The sequence below is a fragment of the Electrophorus electricus genome, chromosome 17, assembly GCF_041902795.1.
Source record: "Electrophorus electricus isolate QZ-2024a chromosome 17, ASM4190279v1, whole genome shotgun sequence".
Taxonomy (NCBI): Eukaryota; Metazoa; Chordata; class Actinopteri; order Gymnotiformes; family Gymnotidae; genus Electrophorus; species Electrophorus electricus.
This window is the reverse complement of record NC_137513.1, coordinates 21,018,232-21,044,097: the sequence shown is the minus strand read 5'-3', so window position 1 is coordinate 21,044,097 and position 25,866 is coordinate 21,018,232. Positions and strand designations below refer to the sequence as shown.

The following is a 25,866-nucleotide window of genomic DNA, read 5'->3' as shown; positions in this document are numbered from 1 at the left end:
AGAGTTTAGTGGTACATTTCAAGGTCAACATCGAGATTGCAAAGAGTTGTTCAATATGTGAATAGTAAAGGGACGGATTGTGGAGCATTGTTTTCAAGAAAGACCTGGGAAGATATTTTTGATTTGTTTGCAAACAATTGAAACTTGTGCCTATTTGACAGAAAACTGGCATCTATCAATAATGAAATTAAACATTATTTTCCATATGACAAATAAAGTGACAATCTATGTACCAAAAAAAAAATGGCAAAAAGAAATGTTATATGTCATAATATTTATTTTATTGCCTAAAGATCAGGGTGAATTTCCCAAAATAACCCTGGCCTTAAAGCCGAGAGAGGATAAGGCTTCGGATTGTGTAGATGGTTGACATGTGGGGTTAATGTCTCAGAACCATGCTTAACTCTGGGGACAACCAAAAGATTGCAGATGTGCTTTACACAACAGAATCAAAAGCATTGCTATTTTAGCTCAGGACATAGCACTAGGAGACAATATCTAAGCTCTGTCTTCAGCAGTGACTGAACACTTGTTATTTTAGGAGTGATTAGGTAAACAAAGGCAATTTTACTTGAGGTAACAGTAGCAGAACAGCACAGTTTCATGTCTCCTTTAGAATGTCTCTATTTAAGGGCAAAACCCTTATTTGTTGTTAAGTGTCTTCTTTCAGAATATGTGTCATCAATTGTTTTGTTTGGCAGCCTCGCAGAAGGCTGAGAGGACTGGTTCTTCAACTTATTGCCAGTAGAAGGCTCTGGCCGGGCGAGGCCTATCAGACAGCTGTCTTTCATTTCCCACGTCCCCCAGGTCAGCATACAATGAGAGGCCATCTCCAGACTAACACCTGCCTAGGGAGTACCTGTTATCCAAGTCTACAGGTCTGGGAAGTCATGGGAGTTCTTTGCAAAACGCTTCCCTCTGACACATACAGGCTCCTCAGAGACTGGCACCCACATCCAGGCTGGAGGTCCAGGCCAGTCCTTTCTGAGGGTCGTGTGTCCCTGCTACTGGTACAGGAGCTGTTCCACCTGCTCTCAGAAGAAGTTGGTGGTCAGTGTGTAGAGGAGGGGGTTCAAAGCACTGTTTATGGGCAGGACGAAGATCACCACCCACAACGTGATCCTTCCTTACAGGGGCCGTGGGGAACAAGAGGACAAAAGAGGATTTTAGCAAGAGAAAGAAACAGTTGTGTTTTTTTTTTTATTATTAAAACCGTCTGAAAACAAAACATAAGAGAAAACTGTCGGATAACTGTCTGACAACAAAACAGCCCTTTGTGTGTCTGATAACATGGGTTAGTATGGGAACACTAGGATTATTTTCTGTTACTTCTGTGTGTATTTTGCACAAAACCAGTGATATGCAATTAAACTGCAGCAGAAAGTTGCAAACACTTTAACTGAGTTCTGGGAAAGCTAGCTAGCTACCTATGTTGGCTAGTTAACTTAGAGCAGAGAGAAAACTACATAACGTGTCTATTTAATATTAGGTACATAGTAACCTTTTTACCAGTACATAGGCTGACTGTTGAAAACCATGAGTTGTTATGGAAACACCCAAACTGACTCCCTCTTTTTTGGTCCATAAGACTAACAGTGCCAAAAACTAAAAAAGCATGCATTTGAAATGACTTAACCGGTTCATGGGATCCAGGCTTAGTGGGGCTTTGGATTTGTTCCAGTTAGCCCCTCCAAGCATCTCTGTCTCTATGGTTTCCCTGTCTCGTGTCGTTTTTGCTTTAGGTTGGTTTTCTCCGCTCCTCATGAGTTGCACCTGTGTCCAGTCATATCTTATTATTACATGTATTTAAACCCTGACTTGTTGCCTGTTCAGTTACTGGTTATTGCTAATTATGTCCTTCGTATATAATTCTGACCTTGTGTTATTGGCTTCCTGTTTGTTAGTGTTGGTTCTTGTCTTTCCCATTTTTTATCGTGTTTTGTTTCGTTTAGTTAACCACGTGTCCTCGCACTCTACGTGTTGGCTCTGTGACCCTGGACTGTTACAACGATAACCATTCTGGATTTGCCCATAATAAATCTCGCACCTCTCTGCGCATGCGTCCACCTCTTACGCGCTCACCATTACAGGAATGCGGATGGTGACAAGTTTCCTTTACTAACATGACGTTAGCCTCAGAGTTCCAGCGCAAAACTATAAAAGCAAAACCTTTATGCAAAGCTCGTATTTGAGCTAAGGGAGAAAGTGTGTAAATTCGATTGTTAGTGTAACTATTTCTTTAAGGGCCATTTCATTATGGCAGGTACAGGGATATTAGGTGTTGCTCTAGTGCTGCTAAATCACATTCCTGAATACAGTGTTCATATAGTATTTGATGGAGCATATCAGTCTGTTACAGACTGTAATTTGTTTTGTTTAAACTCATTTTAATTGCTATATGAAATAATTTTTCAGTTTAATTATATTACACAGCAGGATTTCAATCAGAGCTCCAAGTGGACCATAAATGTCTTAGCCTTAAGAAATTAATGTCTTACAAAAACTGAGATTGCAGCTTTCAGATGTAATAGTATTTGGGGAACATTTATACGGTCCTTTCAGACTTTCTCACCAGGAATCTCCATTTTCAGCAGGGAGAAAAGTTTGACAAGAAATATAGGGATCCAGCAGAGGGGGTCAGAGAACACGATGATGAAGAAGTGGTTTGCCACAGCCACGTCCTTGCGTAGATCCGTGGCCCTCATGCCTGTCTTGTGTATGGAGTAGAACATGCTGGAGTAGGAGATGGTGATGATGAGGAAGGCCACCAGATTGAGTCCTGAGGGGCGGAAAGGAGAGACACTGATCAGACAAGGTGGCTGAGGAAGTGACCTGAGGTTATGGTGGCTTTTATTTCACCGCGGTTAAAGATGGCACATCTTATCCCACTGAAACAATTTTTAAAAGATTTTAAAACAGGTCAGTTTCTCAGACATAAATTAAGGTTTCAACACCTCAAAAACTGAACTAAATATTGCTGCAAGCAAATACTTCATTTAGGCTTTTTGTGGTTCAGAAATGGGCTTAATCTATGCCTGAAAAACTGAGTGCATTATTAATGATGTCTACAGTTCCCCACAGAATATGGAGCACAGAATTGTGCTGCTTTGTGTTTGAGGCTGTCCAGACTAACAGAGGAGCTATTCCTCCATTCCCGTATGGTGGGGAGGGGGTCTATTGCAGCTAATGTGGTGGAAAATGATTTCCATTACAACATTACAGTACATGCCAAGACTGAATTACACAAATGAACGAAAGACATGAAGGGAAATTTGAGCGAATATGAATAATGTGTACACCACGCTCTTCATATGAAGCCTTTACCATGACCGTCATTTACTGCTGACCTCACTCTCTGTGATGGATTCAAGCCCTTGTTAGTGCGCTAAGAGTCAATTTGTCCAAAGACATTTTTTTTTTCTTGTTTCAGTAAACTACAGAAGAAAAATTAGCATTTCTTAAGATGGCCCAGGATAAGATTGCCTGCATGTTCAGAGAAGGGTATTTCACTTATCCAGATCTCAACATCCCCATAGGAAACCCTTTAAGATGCCCCTTTAAAAGCGTAGAACTCTTCAAAGACATCACAGACATCGTTATATAATAAAACATTATAAACGAACATAACTAACTTAAAGTTGCCACTCACCCAGAAATATGCCCATGGAGTACCCTTTGGTGGGGTGCTTCTCTATGCGGTCGGAGTGAAGGGGGAAGCAGACGCCGTTGTGACCGTAGTAGATCCCAAACAGCTCGTCACTGAGCAGCGGCACAGCGGTGATGGACAAGCCCAGGAGCCAGATGGAGGCCAGGGTAGCGAGGTCTGGGCCCTGCCCGGACGCAGGTGGCTCAGGGGGTCATGATAACCAGGAGCCTCTCCAGCATCAGGTAGGTGAGCAGCATGATGGACACCTCGGTGGAGAGCGTGGCCAGGAAGCCCATGGTGCGGCATTGCAGACACTCCATCCATAGGTGGACGTTCTTGTTGTACTCACCCCGGGACTTCACGTCAAAGACCCCCACGAAGAACAGGTAGACCCCCATCAGGCAGTCCACACCTGCGTGTGGGGTATCGTGAGCATAAAAGTCAGAGCCTTTTCTCAAACAGCGCAAGAGCAGAAACAGAGAAATATGTTACCATAGCAATTATATCATGCCAATTATATCATACCGGAAATGGTATGGTAGTTTTTGGAAAGAATGAAACTGCTCAATGAATGGATTAGACCAGGAAGTATTTCACTCTTGGTAGTCAGTCTGGCACAGAGCCATAGGCAGCTCATCATGGTAGGGAAGGATGGGGAAATTAGCTCAAGGATGGTCCCACGGCAGGAATATATGGTTGTCATTTGACACTAATCATTGCCATTAATCCCTCCTCTGCAACTAAAATTAAGACAAGGGAATATAATTTTTTAAAATATACATTAAATAATTTTGACGAACACTTGCTCACTGAAGATGGGTACATTTAGAGTGCATTAATATTTAGTGCATTACATTTAGATGACTAACTAAAGATGCATCTGTCTCATCAGCCGCTAATTTGAATTTATTTGGTTGGTATAGAGTAGTGGGTAATACCAACGCCTCTCCTGTGGGGGACTGGAATTCTATCCCCCATCTGTGCTATACCTTGTGTCCTCGAGCAAGACTCCTAACGCTACATTTGCATCAAATATGATTGAAATTTTAAGTTGCTCGTCTACCAAACGCAATGTAATATGACTAATTATGGATAAATTGTTCTTTGTTCTTTACTTTTGACAGAAAAAAGTCTTGTGCTGCCATTTATTAGTCAGGTACCTTAAACACTGAGCTACCACTGCCCATTTACCATTAAGAGAGACACACTGCAATTACTTAATCGAATACTCTGGACATCCTTCTGTTAACATAATGATACGTGGTCTTCTCCCACACGATTCCAGCAGTTCAACAAGTGAAGCAAAGCACATATTTGTACAACTTATATGCTGATTTCTATTTCCCTTTTCTGTATGGCCATCTTTTTTTGCACTGGAGCAAATTCTAGTATCCAAAAAAGGGTTGTTTAATTTCTAGCATTGGCACCTGTTCACAAGCGAAAGAGGCCATGTGTTTGAGATGGTGGAGATGCAGTCGATTTGATCCTTAAGTGGGGCAGAGATCAGGGAATGGTGACAAGGTTACAGATTTCCGGTCAGGAGAAGAAAGTCTTAGACAACAGGATGTCAACCGGGAGAATTTGACCTGCCTGGCCAGCTACTGAGAGACAGAGAGAGAGAGAGAGAGAGAGAGAGAGAGAGAGAGAGAGAGAGAGAGAGAGAGAAACAAGAGGAAAGGGCCCTCTTCAGTGTGATAAGTCACACTTTCATCTTTCAGTAGGAAATTGTTTTGTCAGCTGCTCTCACACCTGGAAGATTTCTTTGGCAGCTGAGAGAGAGAAGCAGGCAATTCCTTTAATGCACCAGCTGCAGAGTTTAATAACCACTCACGCCAAACCACAGATTAATAACCACTCACACCAAACCACAGATTAATAACCACTCGTGCAAAGCCACAGCTTAATAATCACTCACACCAAACCACATCTTGAAACACTCCCACATCTTAATAAACACTCATACAAACCACACCTTAAAACACACATCTTAATAAACACTCACGCCAAACCACAGCTTAGTAACCACTCATGCCAAACCACATCTTAATAAACTGAACTTAATAATCTTAATAATCAACTCTTTAGAAGCATGTGCTAAGCAAGGGATCGTGGGTATTAAAACACTTATGTGAGTGCTTAGAAGTCAGCTGTCCTTCTTCATGAAACACAGGTGCCTTGAATACAACATTTGACCATCCTATTAATAAGAGTGCAGTTCTACATTATGCCTGGAAAACCTCTTTTGAGAATAAGTCGATGAGTGGTAAACTGAGCATTTCATCACACATACAAAACATTATGTTATGGTAAAACCGAAAACATCATGTGTTCCTCCAGGACGTACAGCACAGAGCCTTGATGCAGATGGCATGGAGGGTGTTCTCAGCATGGATCAGCATTCTCATGCCAGTGACGAAGATATTGCCGAAGCAGGTGATGAAGGCCATCACCCACATGGACACACGCAAGACCTTGTTGGCCAGCAGGTCCTCGAAAGAGGAGATACCGTCTGGGTTTGCACTTCCGGACATGCGGTGCGTAGGAGCAGTACTGGAATGTCTTGACATATCTGTGGGAATATGTTTGCGGAATTGTTATCAGTGAGTGTGTTCGAGGGATGTGCTTTTGAATATGCTGATTGTAGATAAATGCTTGTAGATGACTGTGGCTTATCCTAGCTTTCGATGTCAGACACAATTTTAGATCTAAAGGCAAAAATGTCAGCACAACTTTAAAAGCGATTTTGCAGCATTGCAAAATAATATAAAATTAATGTATCATTGATTTATGTATTATTGTTATCCCAAGAAAAGCAATATCGTGCAAGTACATGTAGGACAGGTTCTTCATGGGCTGGAACCTGCATGTCTGGATGTCTGGAATATCCACACTGTCCAGGCCCCTGTAGGAAGGGCAGAAGGTCAGTAGCTCATCTCTGCCTCACCTCAGTGGTGAAGGATCTCTCGATTCTGAGTTAGTTTCACTTTTAACATCACTTTACAGACTGATGTGGCACTAAAACATTGTTTCAGTGCATCGCTTGGTCATCGTGTCTGCCTTTTTCCCCATCATCACAGAATATAGTAAATGTAGTAAATGTATATGGCATATGTATGCTGCAACAGATACTCGTACACAGTATTCCAAACTAACGTCACTGCTGAATGTCTGATTAAGTTTCTGGCTGTACTTAGCTGTCGGAATGAAAAGGGTAGATGTGTAACTCACAGTGACTGGAGTTGAGTGAGGTGATCAAACTGGCTCAGGTGGACGAGGCTCAGTGGATTCTGGGAAAGATTCCTGCACAGGATAAGATATGATGGGTTACTAAATGTAAAACAAGCATCCTTGCAAGCTGGAGTGAATGTTAGTTGTGCTTAAAAGCCCTTATAGTCTGACTTGGAACGTTGTTATAATCACAGATTCCTAATTCAGATCCTTTGTTTGAACAACTCACAGGATTTGCAGAGCCTGCAGGCCTCTGAAGATGTTAAAAGGCAACTGCTTAATCTGGTTACTGGAGAGGTCCCTGCAGAAGCCCCAGACATACGGATCATTACTGAACACCTGCTCTGTGCACATGCGAACACTCAAACGTCCAGATATCCAGAGGCACTCACAGCTCTCCCAGCATACATAGGCTTTGGAAAGTGCTCCCAGACAGTCTCCTAATCTGATTGGCACACAGAGATTCATGCTTTATTGTGAAAACACTTGAAGGATGTCTTCCCACACATGTGGGATAATATAGATAACACGGGTGACATATCTAGCTATAGCCACAGCAGTGGAACAGTTTGTGTAGCAACAAGGGAGCAAAATCAAATGCATTCTTATTTGATCATCTGCACATCCTTGCTCTTGAGTCAAATAAACTATCAGTGCCACAGACATGCTTAAAGACTTGGGAGTTTTCTGCCAATATTTCTGATGGAACTAAACCATTCTGATCCCACACCCACACGCTTTTTCAGGGTACAGCACGCTTGGCTTATGACACATTTGGGCATTTGGGTCTGTGAACAACATTCTCACTGCTGCACAGGTAGTGGGTCCAAAAGAGCAGGACACTGAATGTGTGTTATTTTATCTGAAGGAATGCACCGTATTAAACAGATTTCCTTTTTAAGTAGGTTTCAGGTCCATCAAATGTATGCGCACTCCCTCCTCTGCTTCCAGGATCCAGCTGTCTGCCTCTTTACTCACAACACAGTGAGCTGCTCACAGGACAGCAAGGTAGAGTGGTTCAGTCTCTGAATGCGGTTCCCTTCAACGTCCCTTTGGAGCAGAATCACGAGAGTCTGTGGTTACGCATTACATTGAAAAAACAACTCGTTATGTGAACTGGGGTACTGTTTATGTGAACCATGTTACTGTGTTTATCAAAACTCACACACAGCGGTGGTGCGCCAGACAGGGCAAGAGCTACCTAAACGCTGCAGTTCAATTTGTGAGGCAAATTTCAGGAGCAACAACGAATAAGTGAAAACAGAAATTTAAAAAAAAGAAAAAGACACAGTGCCACATAGTCCTCCAGCATCCCTGACACATCCAAAGATGGTGATGAAGATGATGATACAGGTTTTGTGGTAAATTAAGGCCAGGAAATGAGAACACACTGTTCTTACATCAAACCCACATGCACCTGAGACACAGGCTCTGAGCTGGATTAGGCAAGATTCGAGACCAGTACCTAAATCAGATCTCCTTGGGGACAGCCAGTAGTGTCTGAGCGGCTTTGGAAAGTGCACTTTATCAATGCAATAGAGACCCACAAAGGTTTACAGCAGCTATGACAGATTGCAATGCAAACTAAGTTAAGAGCTGTTGGATGTCAGGAAGTAACTTTATCAAGAAGTAGACATTTCAGTGGACACTGAATAAGACTTTACTGAATCTCGGCCAATACCCTCCAAATACCAACATCTCTCTGCTAATTAACCAAGAGAGATCGTTCTCTCTGTGTTTTTTTTGGGGGGGGGGGGAGAACTCAGCTCAAATGTTTATTGTGCTGACAGAAGCATGATAAAGGTTCATATTCATGGGTTTACAAGAATAATTCTTTTTACAGGAAACTTTTTCTCCTCTGCCATCCTGGTAGGCAAGACTTTATGTTCACAATGCAGCACATACTTTTAAAACATAGTCGATTTAAATTGTTTCACAGCTCTGATCTTTTCCCCTGAGTGTACACACTGATGTTTGTAAATGATATATGTCTGTTCTAAATGTAATCAGTGCTCTGCCATCAATGGGCCCTTATATGTACAGAAATATTAATTTCACATTAATGACCCAAGTGCACATGTACACAAACCAAACATATCTGAGGACCAGTGTGATGAACCTGCGGAATGAATGAAAAGAGTCAAAGGAATGAGGATGTTAGAGCTCCTGTGACAGTTAACATTAGGGCATGGGAAGGGCATGAGACAGACACGGGAAGGATATAGGAAGCGCATGGGAAGGGCATGGGAAGGATATAGGAAGCGCATGGGAAGGGCATGGGAAGGATATAGGAAGCGCATGGGAAGGGCATGGGAAGGATATAGGAAGCGCATGGGAAGGGCATGGGAAGGATATAGGAAGCGCATTGGAAGGGCATGGGAAGGATATAGGAAGCGCATGGGAAGGGCATGGGAAGGATATAGGAAGCGCATGGGAAGGGCATGGGAAGTAAAGGGTGAAAGGCAAGGACGGTTCAGCCTCAGCAGCTCCTGCAGTCGTGCTTGTGCAGACAGACATGGATGTGTTAGGGAGGAGCCAGCGGTGGTGACGTGAAACGGTGTGTGGCTTCCAACACCCCACACACCCCTCGAGGCTTATCATTTTTGAGAGTGAGCACAGTATCCAGTTTATACCTAAAGTCTAGTAGTACTCAGTCTAAAGTTATACTTATTGATTTGCCACATTTCATTTCAGAGATCATGCTCTGGTACACAACCTTAATGTTCCCTTGATGCATCTCGCTGGAAAGAGTCCCAGTGAACACAGCCCTTTTACGGGCTACGTGTTGTACTGCCCTTTAAAGCCCTGTGAAGTGTAGCCAGAGGGACGGGACATCGTGTAACATTCAGTGTGTTGTCTTTAAATCAGCATATCTGTGAAAAAACTCACTTATGGCAGAGAGAGAGAGAGAGAGAGATGCAGACACATAGTTAACAACAGACTTACAGCCAGCTGAGAGAGGGCATATAGGTGCAGAGTGTGGAGGGAGCATCTCCAGAGACGTGTTCACCATTGACCTGCACACACCACCAGACAAGCCAAGGTTACCCACAAACCTCTTCAGTTTCTTACTCTATCTCTGAGGACAAACTGAAGACAAATTGGATACTACTTGGCATTAATAGCTAACATTTAACTTTTAAAAGTGTCTATAGGCATTATTCAAAAACAAAAATTAACAAGCTTTGTGCCCACTGGCTCATAAAAAGAACAAAAAAGAAAGATCAGAAGTGGATATATACGTACAGGAAGAAGAGAGACTTCAAACCAGTGAAAGTGGTCTCACTGATCATTTTCAGAGGATTGTCATCCAGGATTCTGTCCATAAGAAATCAAAAACACTTATGTATACCTAAAACAAAGAAGAGTTAACTTGTGCCCAGCAAGCCTTCTTAAAGCCTTCTTAAAGCTTTTTCAAACTTCTTAACACATGTGTTAGCATTATACTGATGGCATTGAACTAGACAATATTCTGGTCATTCTGTCAGACGGTGCCAGTTATACAGTGACACGCAGGAAGCTGAACGAAGGAGGATTCACACTCAGGTTTGCATGGAAGGCGCTGGTATGAAATGCTCCTCCAGAGACCTGGCAATCATGCCATTTACATCTTTGCCGGGGGGTCGGCCAAGTCCGTATCAGGTGAGTGAATAATTATTAGTTACACTGCACAGAATTATTCATCATGGGTGTTTCCTAAGCCTTCCAGGGTTTTAGACTCATATGATCACATAGACAAAATGGAACCATAGAAAAAGAAGTCAGGTCAGGAGTAGACTTGTTTGTTATCAGATATGTACAGGTAGCCAGAAAGGTGTAATTTCAAACACAACACAAACATAAGGAAATTTTGCTCTGCTGTTATTATATATACACAGTAACTCCATAACTTAGCGCTTATATTATTTTAGGAAAAGTTCTGTTTAATGGTAATCTAAGAACTCCTGAACGCCAGCACAAAATGCAGAACTTTAAGCCATATTCAAGCTGTTGTATGATGGAGATCCAAATGTTCTTTCATACAGTTTCTCTTTAAGGTGCACAGAAAAGTTGGATTATTGCCCTGATGGGGAATAAACCCTAGAGAATGCCATGCTGACATATGGAAATATGCTTATAATGCATTCATACTGAGTGCCACTGATAAATAGAGCTGAAAATGGGTCGGCCTTTAATCGGTTCTGTTTGGAGATGATGTGTCATGATGTGGAGATGATAGGCCAAATATGCTGAATTAACTCACAGCCAGTTTAGCAGGTGGAGATCAGCAAACACACCAGGTTTTAACAAAGGTGCAGTTTTGGCTCAGAGATCTGAAACAGAATACAAACTATGGTACACACATTATTAGAAGGCTAATAATCTATTGTGCACATACACAATCTCTTCCAACCCCCCCACCCCGCCCCCAGAAACACACACACCGTAATCTCCCTGTCTCTTCACACACACAGTAACCTCTCCCACACATAATGCATACACAATAATCTCTCTCTCTCTCTCTCTCCTTCTACCTATCAAAGGCAGGTGATTATGTATTTGAAGCATGGAAGACAGCACAAAAGCCTCAGTAACCCTGGAACAAATGACCGTGGCCCTGCAACTTTAGATGTTTAAGATGTCAGCCACTGGTACTCAGAAAATCCGTCACAAAGGTGTCACAAAACGTACATCACATAAAAGACACCTCTAGACTCATATAATGCATCACTCACGTCAGTATGCACCAGTAGGGCATTGAAGTTTGTATGAATATGTACTTACAATTTCTCTATCTTAAATAATCCACTAAATGCCTGATTAGAAACCAAAGTGATGCAATTGTCTTGAAGAAATCTGAAACACACACACACACACACACAAACACACACATTTCACACACACACACACACGTATTTCATACCCATTTGCTCTGTATATTGATTTCAGCAGGAGCTAAAGTTAACACAGTTGCACAAAAGCCCATAAGGCATTTGTTTAATAAGACCTGAATTATAAGTCATTGTGGTAAAGTCACTCGCACTTTAGTGTAGTAAGATGCCAAAGGAATTATAGCCAGCAGGATAAAGGAAGTATAAATGCAATTAAATTAACATTGATTCCATGGTCAATGATCTGAATGATTTGTGGTTTGATGTATGAGGCTGCCCAAGAATTTCTTTAGAAAGACCACACACACAAGCAGCCACAAACACACATTTAAAGGTGTCTTGCAAAACTCAGACAGTACCAGCATTTAAAGGTGTCTTTCAAAACTCAGACAGTGCCAGTCAAGCATACTACGAACACTCTGGTGACATAAATTGGTAAGGCCTCCTCACGGATTTTCCCAGTGATTACTTCTGAACTAGCAGCAGGTCACCAACAGCTGCGCTTAGCCCAGTGTGATGTAAAGTAAGGCCAGTTTCAAATGGTGCTTTAAGGCATGGCAAATGGTAAAATCGTTCATCTAAGTGAAACGTGGGAGAATTTATGACCCTTCTGAATCTGAAATTGCTTTTTCGGCACAATGGAGTATGTTCTCTAAAAAAACAAGCCAAATAGAAAGGAAATGATTAACACAGTGATAGCAAACACACATTTATTTCACCAACAGAAGCACAAAGCAAGATGGTCCTCTTATCTTTGGAGAAGGAAGTTAATGCATATCTGCCTTTTTATCTCTTCATTAATGCCTTGTTTATTAATACCCAATCTGTCCTAATGAGACAAACGTCGTCTGCACTCACCTCAAATGAGCCATGTTTACTGGCTGTTAATCAGAGTCTCCTTTGCATGTAATAATGGGATACTGCCGTGTGTTAGCATCATGCGTGAGCTAACAGCCTTGGACAAGTTTCTTTTAAGTAGATTTTGCGCACAAGAAATGACAACATGCCCTGGCAAATACAACATACAGAGCTAGAGTAGCAAACATGGTTACTGGCGCATGCTAGCATGTTTCTGAGCGGATCTGTGCTGGTCAGATCACTGGTGAGCGTGTTAATAGAACTACCCTTCATAAATAAAGTGGCAGCCAACAGCTTATTGGCAGACGTTAAGGAACTAATTAGCAATTAGCCTCCTGACCGTGTTTTCATTAGGATCAGTATACTAATGAACCTCACCATCAGTAGGGAGCTACAAAGCTTGTGTTTCAGCAGAAATCGCATCTAAAACAAATTATTGATAAAGTTACAAATGTCAAAAAGAGAAGGAAAAAAATAATTTATGCTGGCTGCCAGACACATTAAGACAAGTAAGTTGATGCGGCATGGCTAGCGCTATTATTATGGCATTACATATGAGAGAAGGGTGGGGAGAAGGAAATTGTGTTGTTTTTCTGCAGTAAGCTCCGGGAGAGAAGGACTGAGAGGTGTTGAGCCACTGTTCAAAATAACTAATCAAGGTCCACCAATGGCCAAACATTTATCAAACTATTACAAGCATTCATCAAGTGGGTTTGGATTGCTGTGTTTGTGTTTGTTAAAATTAAACATGACATTTATAAAACTTCATCGCAGGGAAGATCATGAAACGTAATTATTCATGTATGTAATACAAGCCTCGGTGGTTGTAAATGTTACGAAGAAATTGACGACCTCCAGACCGTCTCCACCTGAGCGTTTCCACTTAAGACCAAAAAGACAAAACTGCTTCGGAAAGAGCAGATACCTGTTAATTGGTGAAGTTTTTAATCTGAGCGCATAGCAAATTTGAGCAGCCAACATGATATGAGTCAACTCAATCAGGTCAGAATTGATTCATAAATGCTACAGTGACATTGCTTTAAAAGTATATTTTATAAATATCAACTTTAAAAATATAAACATATCTTTTCAATGCACTTCCTGATGTCCACCGATTGCCTCAGCACGAATCAAAAACGAAGAGTAACTGTGTTATCCTTCCCTCACACACTCGGCTGTGACCCCCAAAGGATGTTTTTTTTCACGTCTTCCTTTTAAGATCTTTTCATTTATTTTTAATTTTTTCTGGTTTGTTGTCTGACACAAATTATGAATGTTGCTCAAATGTTTAAATGACCTTGTGAGTATCACACTGGTATGTGTCAGCTGCAGACAGATGTTTCATACAGATGTTTCATACAGATGTTTCTGAGGGTCCTGTCATGGTTGTTGCTCCTGCCATGCGTTCCGTATTGTTGTCTCTCCGCTGTGTATCTGGCCCAGGTGTCTCCTGTGAGTATCTGCTGTATTTCAGCCCTGTATGTTCTCTGTCCTCTTACTGGTTGTTGTGTTTTGTTAAATGTTTGATGTCTGACATACTAGGTTTGAGGTACTGTGTTTCTGTGTATCGGTTCTCCTGAGTTTCGTTTCCCTTGTTTTCAAGTTAGCCTTCTCTTTGTTTAGCTTCTGTGTTCTGTTCTTTTGCTATGAATTCGGGTGTACTTTCTGTCTCTACTTTCCCTGGCTCTTTGACCCTGGACTGCCCCTGATAACGAACCTAGATTTGCCCTCAATAAACGTCAGTCTTCTCAGCGTTGGTGCCCTGCCTCTCAGCTCAAAAGTACCACATCTTTAACAATTGGATTTTGCTCAGAGACAACGAGAACATACCGTTGAAGAAAAAAAGGCATCTTCATATAATACTTGAATCTCATTGCTCTTAAGGGACCTGTGAGAAGACAGAAAGCAGGAATGATCAGGCATCCACATGGGGCTCCGTCACGCCCTAAAGGCGCATCTTGGGGTTTTTTTCTACTGGTGCGCTCCAGACAGCGTTCAGGCAATAACGGGACTGGTCTAGCCGCCTGGGGAGAGTGACCCAAGCAGCTGTCAGGCCCACATACTCCTCACAGACAAAGCTCTGGTGAAAAGGCAGCTGGAGAAAGCATAGGCAAACATAACCAGACCGTGTAGGTCAGAAGTCGGGTAGGGCCCAGAGCGCAAGAGTAGAAAACTTCAGCTTGTGGCATGGGGAAAACAACCTCAGATTTGAAAGCACAACAAAACTTTTTGTCCAAACTCTATGATAAAAAGTTAAAACCCAGGCTTCTTAAACCAAGAACAAGATATAAAGTAGCAGCGGTTTGGACATTTAAACCGCAGCTGGGTGCTGGGCTGGTAATACTCAAGTGGTGCTCCAAGACTGAACAAACTGTGGTTGACAAACAGATCTCTGTGACAACCATAAACAACACCTCTCACCTTGTCATAAATTCACTTAAATTTTAAATTGATGACAATGAAGTGAAATAACTTATGACGAAGCAGTTTTAGACTGATACGTACGCAAACAAGAGCCATTAAACTCTTGCACACCTCCCCCTCTCTGACAGGCCTCATTATCCTACAGCTAACTAACTGTTAACTTCAGAATGTGTATTATAAATGCAGAAACAGAAAGGCAGCTGTTCATCTCCTGTTATATCACTGGTTGTCTCCAGGCTGCTTTAGTGCTGATGCAATGTTTACTAGCAGAGATCATAAGCACATGTTTACATTTTATATTTTAACTTTATATTACACTTTATATTTTAAATTCTCTGCATTTGGCAGATGCTTTTATTCAGAGCAACATATTCACTTATCAGTATATAGCATGTGCGCGCCCTGGGAATTGAACTCATGACCTCGTTGCTGTCTGCAACTTAATTTCCATCATATCAACACTCAACACTTGCCTGTCAGGTATAGCAACCATGATTTGGGATTTGTATACATTTCTAACCACAATCTAAGCAGTACAGTCTGGCAACGAGCGTGCCGTCGCTGTGTCTACACACACACGAACACAAACTGTCAATGGAGGGTACACACAGGGAGGTAATGTTAGCTGACACAAGTGGGATTGAAGTGAAGCTGACGTACACACACTGAAGCTCGGGGTCATTGCACTGGCAGCTATCCGGATACTCCTGCAGGACTGAGAGAGAGAAATGTGTGAGAGGGAGAGGCAGAAAGGGTTAGGTTTACACACACACAGGAGAGAGGAAAAAATGACCTTTCTCACTACAACACAAACACTCTATTTATTTATGATACTTTTTTTCCTCCATTTGAAATGCATTACGGAGTTTAATATTAATTATCTTTTCATAAACTATATCATGTTTAATCTGTTGATGTATTATTACTATTGTATTATTGTTAATGCACTATTATTTAATTATTTTTCTTTAATAGTACATCTTGGCTCAACCCTGACCCAGTCATGCATTTTCTCCTTTTGACTACTGCAACTCACTATTTTCTCGTCTTCTATAGACCATCAGGCCTCTAAAATTGATCCAGAATGGAGCAGCACAACTGGTCTCCACTATCACTCCACTGCTGCGTTCCATTCACTGGCTTCCAGCAGCTGCTTGACTCAGATTTAAAACCCTGACGTTCGCCTGCAAAGCCCAGAATAGACCAGCCCCTCCCAACATGATGCAGATGGTCTTCGTCTGATCCGGATCCAGTCCGATTCATGACTGCGCTTATGGAAATATTGCACTACTGCTGAATAACTAAATTGTTGTTGTCTGGTACTGTGCTTGTGCTTATTGTGTTACTCTTTCTAGGTGTCAGCACTGACTCCTGTATCTGCCTACTGTGCTGGATGTGCACTCTATCTGTGCATTTTATTTGAGTAGATGACAAAGCACTTTTGTAAGCCGCTCTGCATAACAACGTCTGCTAAATGCCACAAATGTAAATGTAAATGCACATTATTTGTCATTATTATTATCATTATTTATATTTGTCATGCCAATAAAGCACTTTGAATTGAAAGAGAGAGGGAGGGACAGAGAAAGAGAGAGAGAGGGAGGGGGAGAGAGAGAAAGAGAGGGAGAGAGGGAGTGAGAGAGGGTGAGAGAGAGAGAGAGAGAGAGAGGGAGTGAGAGGGTGAGAGAGAGAGGGAGAGAGAGAGAGAGAGAGGGAGAGAGAGGGAGTGAGAGAGGGTGAGAGAGAGAGGGAGAGAGAGAGAGAGAGAGGGAGTGAGAGAGGGTGAGAGAGAGAGGGAGAGAGAGAGAGAGAGAGAGAGAGGGAAGGAAACAGAGGTACACAGAGAGAGGGATGAGCACAGAAAGAGAGGCAAGAATGGAGAGAGGGAAGAACGGAGAGCGATAGAGAGACACAGAGAGAGGAAGAGAGCACGAGAGAGGGGGTGGAAAAAGGCAGAAAAAGGCAGAATCAGTTTATGTTGATCCACACTGTTTCTGCTGCCACTGGATAAAATACATCAGGGTTTTTCTTACAGCAGCCCTTGGACGGCTCCAGAGGAACGGACCTCTTAATGTCCCTGTCAAAGAAGTTGGCCAAGCCACTGTTATCTCCTGAGGAGACAAAGAGGGCATTAGCATTTTGAGGCAGAGAGGTTAAACTATACGTGGGAATATGAACACACACACACACACACAGGTTCAACCCCCTTCTGTACCGATTTATAATAAGAGAAGCTGTTCACTTATCACAATCTATACAAAAGGTGTTCTGGGCTAATTTATTCAGTACAGTCAAGCTGCGCAACTGCATGAATTAACTTCTCACTCCAGACTCTCACAAACACTTCATGCTCAAACCAAAGCTTTGAGATAAGGCCACAAGTAAACCACATAGTTCCGTGGAGTTTACGAATGCATATATATGTGTGTGTGTGTGTGTGTGTGTGTGTGTGTGTGTGTGTGTGTGCGTTCGTGCATGTGTGTATCCGAGGTGTCACGTGCGCGGACACTGACCGCAGTGTTCTTCGTCGGCACTGTTGGGACACTCATCCCGGCCGTTGCAGTGTAGACACAAGCTGGTGTTCCCACACGGGAAGTGTCCCAGCGAGCAGCTCTGGGAATCGACATGCCACGCCATGGCCTGGCCGGCAGCTAATGCCACGGAGACGCTCGCTTCAAAGGGACCGGCAAGACACTTTAAATCCGCATTCTTCCTCATTCTCATATTACAAATTCTGACCATCTTAAATACAAAATGGTAGTGTTTTTTCATAATGCATTACTTAATTCATAATGCAGTATTTATTAAGTGTATTTACATGCATATTAGAAATGGACAGCTTGACACCAACAGAAAGCAGGTGTCCACAGTTCAAACGTGTATTAAAAGAAACTTCTTGTTTTCCCTGCCCTGACTGTTATCCTGCTTGAACTGTAGTGCACTGGGTTGAGTCCTCCATTTAAGAGAAAGCCAAAGGCCATTTCAAAAGCAAACCCCATAGTTTTACTTCTATGAATTCCAAAAGCATTCAGAATGGTGCATTAGAGCACAGTGTTGTACAGAGACAGTTTAATATCAACTGATTCAATCTTCAGTGCATTAGCTACAATTAATTTACATTTACCCACAGTACTGATCCTGAGCCAGACTCCTTTCATTGTAAAATCTGTAAAAATTCAAAGATTCAATCTTCTTCAGAGGCAGAGTATGCATTGCATTATTTCCATACAGTACTATTGAACTACACTATGGTCTCAAACTATATTTGTTTTTGTTTATAACATGAAATGTTGAATCCTAGACTTGATAGGCCTAATAGAAATTCTAATATGGCAGCAGACTTTGGACATTCAAATTTCTCTCTGTACATAAACTGAATTAGGCAGAGCCTGTTAAGATTATACATCATGTGCTAATGCCTAGAAAAACTGCAATAGAGAGTCTCGGGTAGAAACACAAATCAGGCCAACAGGAAAACAAGAACACAATCCCCGTCTCTGAGTCAGAGAAGAGAAGCACTGGAGGTTTTAATGATGTCAGTTTATGATCTGTGACAATTTCAGTTTGTGGTCCGTGACGATGGTTAGCCCTCGGGAAAAACACTCCGTCTTTGCTGTCCTGTCATTGGCCAGAGCACAGACTCAGTGGTTGAGGGTGTCATAATACCGTTTCCTGGTCATTGCCTTATTTCCCCTCCTGATGATCTAATTCAAAGTTCAGGGAGGAGATTAGGAGGGGAGAAGAGAAAAGATAGACGGGAACATGATGCTAACACACGCGTTGCGATATTCTGCTTCACTTTAGGCTGCATCTACTCACAGATTATACCACAGATACGAGCATTTGGAGGGCATATAACTTTTTAAAGTTCATCCAGGCTAAAACTAAAGTTTGTGTTGTAGATGCAAAGCTCCATAGACCGATGTTGCTTATGTCTGAGTCTGACTCTCCGACCATGACCTGCCTGAATTATTTGTGTGTGTGTGTGTGTGTGTGAGAGAGAGAGAGAGAGAGAGAGAGAGAGAGAGAGAGAGAGAGAGAGAGAGAGAGAGAGAGAGAGAGCAGGGTCTTAGTAAAATTCCTGAACTAAATGTTTTCATCATTCTATACTGTAATATTAGGAAAAGAGAACATGATGGGATTTATTTGGATGAAATTGCAGGAAGACACAGTAGACATGCATCACATGAAGGGAACACACACACAGCACACGCATTAAACCTTTATCCCTCGTGTGTTTGTTCAGTTCACAGCAATAAACATCATTAGTGATTTCTTTTATGTTTGTTCAAGATAATCATGATTTATTCTGCCCATATCTTGATTATAATGTATTTTTTAGCAAAAGCACATTTTGTCACAAAATGTCACAAAAAACCTAACAGAACTTTTATTGATAAATGTGATCTAGCTGGGGTAAATATTAAACATATGTGGTCTGCATTTTAACAGTATTTAAGTAGTTTAACATAAATTGTTTTGGCTGCATTGCTTTAAAACTCCACGTCCTCCAGACGTGTGAACACTATACAAGTAACAAAAAAAAGAGAATGTTTTTGTTTTGTTGATCCAGTATTTTAACTGACCAAGTGAAAGCTTATAGTTGGATTTACATTTTATTGCTTGCTGTTTTATTTGTACATTTGGGCTGGATTTTTATTAACACTGCATTTATATAATTTTTTGTTTGATTTTTTCTTCTTAGACCTTTACCTTCTTACTTCTTACATTTGTCTTGTACTTCAGCATCTTGAAAGTTATTACTTTCACTAACACTCATTTTCCTTCATATTTTCATTATTTTGTCTGTTTAAGTTCCAATGTTTTTTATTCTTGCTCTCAGTGATCTACATGGTTTCATTTTCACTAATGTCTATTCATTTTAAGTACATTTCTCATTATATCATGTTATGTCATATTTTATGAATGACATGTTTGTGTGATAGGCGTGATACAAATAAAATGTGACTGATTGAAGAGATCATTAAGGCAGGGACACTCAACCTCAAAGAGGCTTTCATTTCATCGATTCACCGGGGCATTGAAGCCTTTTACTAATTTCCTAAAGCGCATTCGCTTTTTTATTATTTTTTTTATTTGTTAATTTGGCGGACACAAATCAAAGCACTTGCGATTAGAGGGATGGCACAACAGTGGGTGTACGGCGTTAGTTTTGAATCCTTTTTGTTATTAAAACCGCGCTTGCGCTTTTCCGACCTCCTCTTATCGCAAAGGCAAGCACAACACTTCCTCACTTCAAGCAAGGTACGTTTTCTTAGCCTATATAGCACTTTCATATAGGGCGAACATGACCTGTTTCTAACACTGGGTTTACATCATAATTTGTTTGTTTGTTTGTTTGTTTGTTTAGGTGCTGCCATTCCTGCCATGTCGCCAGCTCACGTTTGGCTTTTACAAAGATGATAGGAGATAATCCGTTTGGATATTGCAGCAGCACCCCTAACCATACCTGTTGATGGAGGTTCAGTCTGTCCTCTTTCCCTAACTGCGCTGTTCTTTGCAGTCTATACTGGGTTAAAGTGTAGGGGTATGGCACTTATAGAGATATGTTTGGAGATATTTCTGGATCAGGAGGAGGAGAAGAGCAGAAGAAACAATATGAGACTTCTGAGGACAAATATATTGAAGCATCCCAACGTCATTCAGCCCATGTTGTCTTCTCTCAGTTAAACTGTTTTAAGTCCTCAGTTAAGTTGTTTTAAGTTCTCACCACACTAGGGAAGGTGAGATTCCTCTTTATAAGTAGGCCTGTCTTTGTTGCGAACCATATAACCACACATGAATTACCCTAATTTGACGAGAATCTCCTTTTTTCACACTTATTAAGATTCTATTCAGAATCCAAAATGAATGCTGGATGAATCCAGGATCAACCTGCCTTGTGTGCAGATTTCACAGTAAGAGTTTATGAAATGTTGAGCCACCTACATCCTGGAACATGCCACACAGTTTCTCCCCATCCTAACCAGTCCACACCTGCTCCTACTCTGCGCATTAGCATCAAGCATTGTTTCTGTTCACCAAGAACGAGACAAAGGTAAAGACCTTCACAAATTTCTTTCTTTACTCACACCTTATCCAAAAATCCAAAGCAACACATTTGATACATTTGCATGTTTTTTTGGATGGTTTTTTTGGGTCTTGTTTTGTTTTTTGGTTGTTTTTTTTCTCTGAAACTCAGTTCACATCAAAACACACCTAAACGTGTTGGATATATAATGCGACTGTTTAATCATATCAGCACTTTTTGCTGCTCTTCACTTTCTGGTAAAGCTTATATTGAAATGTTGACTCTCTTTTCCAAGCCCGACGTTCCATGTCTTCTTCATTTATGTTTCTATTTGGGTTCCTCCCTGCCACAGGTTTATGCATCCCACATTCAGGGTTCCCCGCCAGTGTCTTTGGGTCCCTCATCCTGTGTTTATACCATCCGTATTTCATTTAGTGTTTGCTGTAGTCTTTGTTGTAGCAATTGTTGTTTTTTGGCCTTATTCTCTGTTACTATGAGACTGTCTACTTACTGGCCTACCAATTATGGACTGTTATCAACTATTCATGCCCCAACAAAGATACCCCAAACAAATATTGTTGGATGCTCTGCTGTAAGAGTCCGGAAAGCAGCTCTGTGCCAAGCCAGACGCTGGGGTGCTTTTCTAGCCCAGATTGTCACTGCTGGAGATCAAACATTTCACATCAATTTTCAGCTCAACTTGACAGCCCCAAAATAATGCTGAAGCCTGCAGCAAAACAGTTTAAATCTTGGGTGATAAATCAGTCTTTTATTAAAAAGAAAACTGCAGTAGGGATTGCATAATCCATTTAACATGGTAGCAATGATGGTTAATATACTATATAAAAAGAGCCATATATATACTATGAGCATGGCAAAGCCTATATATATATATAGAACGTTAAAATGCATTTGGGGTGCGTTTTTGGGTGGTATTATAGATTTGGTGCCATCGTCATCACTCACCGCAGCAATCTCAGACATTAGTCCACAACATTTGGGTGATATAAAGTAAGCACGAGACTACATTAAGTAAATATAACGGTATAGAGATGAATATATGTCCACGCCCTCGCCTTAAAATATGGACACTTAAAAAGAAGGCTTATCCACATGTACTGTAGACCTCTGCGGAGACCTGTCTGCTAACTGATCAGACGGCCCTTCACATTATGACAACTATGCTAAATGGAACAGGTAGTAAAAGCAAATCTACAGTTAGATAACTCCCAGCTGACGCTGATGCACACCGACTTTACCAGACTACTTTTACACCGTCCTCGAATGACAAGTTAGGCTATATGCTTCTGAATATATCTGAATCTATAAGTTATAGTAACTTTTTAGACCAGTACTTGCACATGCAAAACGTGCACTGAAATAACATTTACACAAATATGCCGACTTTCTATTTAATAGCCACTAAACTCAAGCTAAATCTCACCTTTAATTGTAGACATCCACATGAGGAGAAAGACCACTCTTAAAATTATATTCAAACCTAAGTGTGTCTCGGCGTATTTTGTCGAATTCACGGATGCCATGTCGGAAGCGCCCAGGCTGGCGCGTGCTCTTAGCGCGTGGTCAAAACGCAATGTTCAAAACATTTGCAACATTTTGTGCGTGGACGTGCAACAAGAACCATGACTATTTCTGTTTGCCAAGATGAAGTTGTCCCGAGTTGACTGACCGATGTCGCCAGCCAAAGCAAGCGCACGGTAACGTGCCACTGCTGGTGGCCAAGGCGTCTGGCCGGGTTGCCTGGCTCATCCGGCACTTTACCATGAACATCATTCAGTCATCGGCTACGAGCGAGTGAGTCCCGCGCTGGAAGACTCGGTGCTGCTGCCTATGTAATGGGTTACAGAAAAACCTGAACCGAGATGAACTCGCCTAATTTAGATGCGTTTTATCGTTCATAAGGCTGCAGTAGATTTATGAGCTATTCTTAGATGAAGCGTGCTTAGTGGCGTTGTTGTACGTGTCTGTGACTTGTGTATAGGATTTTACAAAATTATTTTGAATTAATCAATTAATTGATTTATTTTTTGGAAGAGCGGTTGACTCATCTTGCAGAGACCACTCCAGCGTTTACCGAGTTTTGTGTTATTCGCGGAACCTCTCAGTGGTATTTCTGATTCAAAAGTAAATTAATTTTATTCCGAAAGGTCGGTATTATTGTTGAAAGACAAATTATTCTCTATAACTAAATTTTAGTGTAGAATTTCTATCTGTAGCTTATATTTACAGGTTGTGTTAAAAACAGTGAGACTATGTTGTTATTTGAGATCAGGGCAGTGTTGGAAAAAAAATTGCATTCAAAGTCGTAGTGTTTACATTTTGTGAAAGTTACTGGGTTCAAATTAATCATTGTGACCACAATTATTCAACACGGATGGACAATGCTGGTACTTTCTAACAACACAGCATGCCTGTTCACATTAAATCGCAAGCTTCGATCTCTGAGTCTATGTCCAGTCTCAGCACCCAGAGTTGGCCTTCAAACACACAGTGACCTAAAGCACCCCAAACACACTTCCTCTCCACCTAGCTCTCAGTACTGACATCAATAAGATTCCCACGGCAAGAGTGAGTCGTCTGTCCTTATTTGGAGCAGGTTTACTTTGAGACTTTGGCTCTTCAGGAGATCTGATGAATATTTGAACAGGAATGACTTCTATTGTAATGAATTATTAAAGGCGATCCATCCTAATTAAGGTGTGCCTGATCGGTGCATAGTAGAGTCACCAAAGAGCCACTCTGTTTGGGACATCAGTGCGCTCTTTGGAGTCATACCCTGAAGGCCTATGCCAATGGATACTGGCCTTCCGTTTGGGGTTTTTTAATGTGCAGGTATTTTTCAAAAAGCTGCTTTTTTTTTTTTTTTAACTTTGGGCTAGGGGTTAGCAGAATAATGTAGAACAGTTGCATTCTTGAACAGGTGTACTTCAAACTCTATAATTAAGGCATGCCATGATTTTAATGATGAAGAATATATTAGAGATCAAGGGTACCAGGATGTGTGTGTAGTTGCACCAAACACTAGCAGGAGTACTGATTACTAACTACATTTACTTATACTCCTTGTACTTAAGTAAAAGGCAGAGGAAATTTTGCTTAAAAATATTTTCAACTTCTTAACTTTGCCCTCCTGCATGGACCAGTCTGTCATGGTACAGCCCCTCCTCCCAATTTCTCCCTGTGTGTGTGTGTGTGTTTGTCCATTCCTGCTCCTCATTGTGTATTGTTAGTGTGCAAGTATATAAGTCTTTTGTTTAAGTGTGAATATTGTCAGTGTTTAATCGTACATGTGCCGCATCCTGCTCTGCCTCCCCGCGATACAGTCTGCAGTGGACTATGTTCCCCAGAATCCTCTGGGACAATCCCAATTACAGGAGTTCTGAAATCACCTTCTCATAATTCTCCGCTGTACTTAAATAAAGTCCGCTGTTATAGAGTTCATGCATCATACATAGTGGCGCAGCCTGCCTGGCTGCCTTTGGAACTGTCTGTCTTGACTTTGCTTATTTAAGTTCACAAGCAAATGCCACAAAATACAGACGCTGGCACTCCACCTTACAGCACAATGGCCAGAAACTGGCCAGTTTTACAGGGTCAAAACATACATGCAGGAAATGCTAATAGTGGTATTACTGACTGGGCAGAGCATGGATGACAACACATATCTGGTCACGTTTACAGGTTTCAGACTTCAGGCAGCTACTGGTTGCAGAGACACTGGACACAAGTACTAAAGATGATGGTTTTGCCAATTATAACAATGGAAGCACATGAGCTGAAAAGGGATCGCTATACGATACCGCCACACAAACAGTGTGCCTTCAGAGGAAAGCTGACATTATGAACTTTAATAACCCCACATTCATTGATCAACTACAAATGGAATGTGCATAGTGCCAAAGTGCACACAAAACAATGAACAAGCTTCTTCCCACAGGCCATTCGGGCCCTGAATCAAGGCAACTGATAAACTGAGGGGACCACCACCACCATGTGACTGTAAATCTACATACACATACATCCATATATACATTGTACATTGTGTATATATACATATTATACATATATTGTACATGCATTGTTATATATATATATGTATATATTTTTTGTGTATATATATATCCTTATGCACCCGTTTCTTTCCTCAGTTTGGACAGAGCACTCACAAAACCATTTCACTGCGAGTTATACTGTGTATGACTGTGTATGTGACAAATAAACCAAACTTGAAACAAGCTATTTATGAGCTGATATTTTATAAGCATACAGGTACACACTGTAATTCCTTTGCCACCTTCTACTGTGGTCATATCTGCTCAGTTTCTGACCGCAGGACTACTGGGGATGGGTTATCTGAGTGGAGGGCTATTCTCAATACAGTGTTAACACTGACAATAGTTTTGTTGGTATCCCACAGGGTTTTTTATGTGTCAGTGTCACTGCTGGGTTCAGAGTGGTCTCAAAAATATGCGGTCAGCAGCAGTCCTGTGGTCATATACTGGCATATGCTGTATGGCAGTTGTATTAAACCCACAGTCCTTTGGGGCCTGGTCCTTTACTGAGAAGTCATGTGCGATGGCAAAGTGGAAAACCAGTTCAATCCACTTTCAGTAATTACAAAATCCAAGACTGAAATTGGATTTCAGATTTAAATAACCCTGGTGTAAGGGCTATACATTCTGCTGTGTATTTGTGTGTGTGTGTGTGTGTGTGTGTATGGAACTCAAAATCTTGTTTTGCAGAGGAGATGCTGGGTTGCACAACACATTCAGTAACAGCAGGTCTAC

At 41.4% G+C, this 25,866-nt stretch overlaps 1 protein-coding gene across 1 annotated transcript; it reads right to left on the bottom strand.

The window, feature by feature from the left end:
- Positions 1-1,004: 1,004 nt before the first annotated feature.
- Positions 1,005-17,664, bottom strand: rxfp2b (relaxin family peptide receptor 2b). Its single transcript, XM_081699717.1, is given in 23 exon segments — positions 1,005-1,126; positions 2,573-2,779; positions 3,650-3,820; positions 3,823-3,858; positions 3,861-4,058; positions 5,991-6,157; positions 6,159-6,215; positions 6,477-6,548; positions 6,875-6,946; positions 7,104-7,175; positions 7,267-7,343; positions 7,849-7,924; positions 9,821-9,857; positions 9,860-9,891; positions 10,121-10,192; positions 11,118-11,171; positions 11,173-11,187; positions 11,639-11,710; positions 13,416-13,419; positions 14,424-14,491; positions 15,637-15,742; positions 17,061-17,138; positions 17,541-17,664. Coding segments are annotated over 23 exon segments (1,989 nt in total).
- Positions 17,665-25,866: the final 8,202 nt, after the last annotated feature.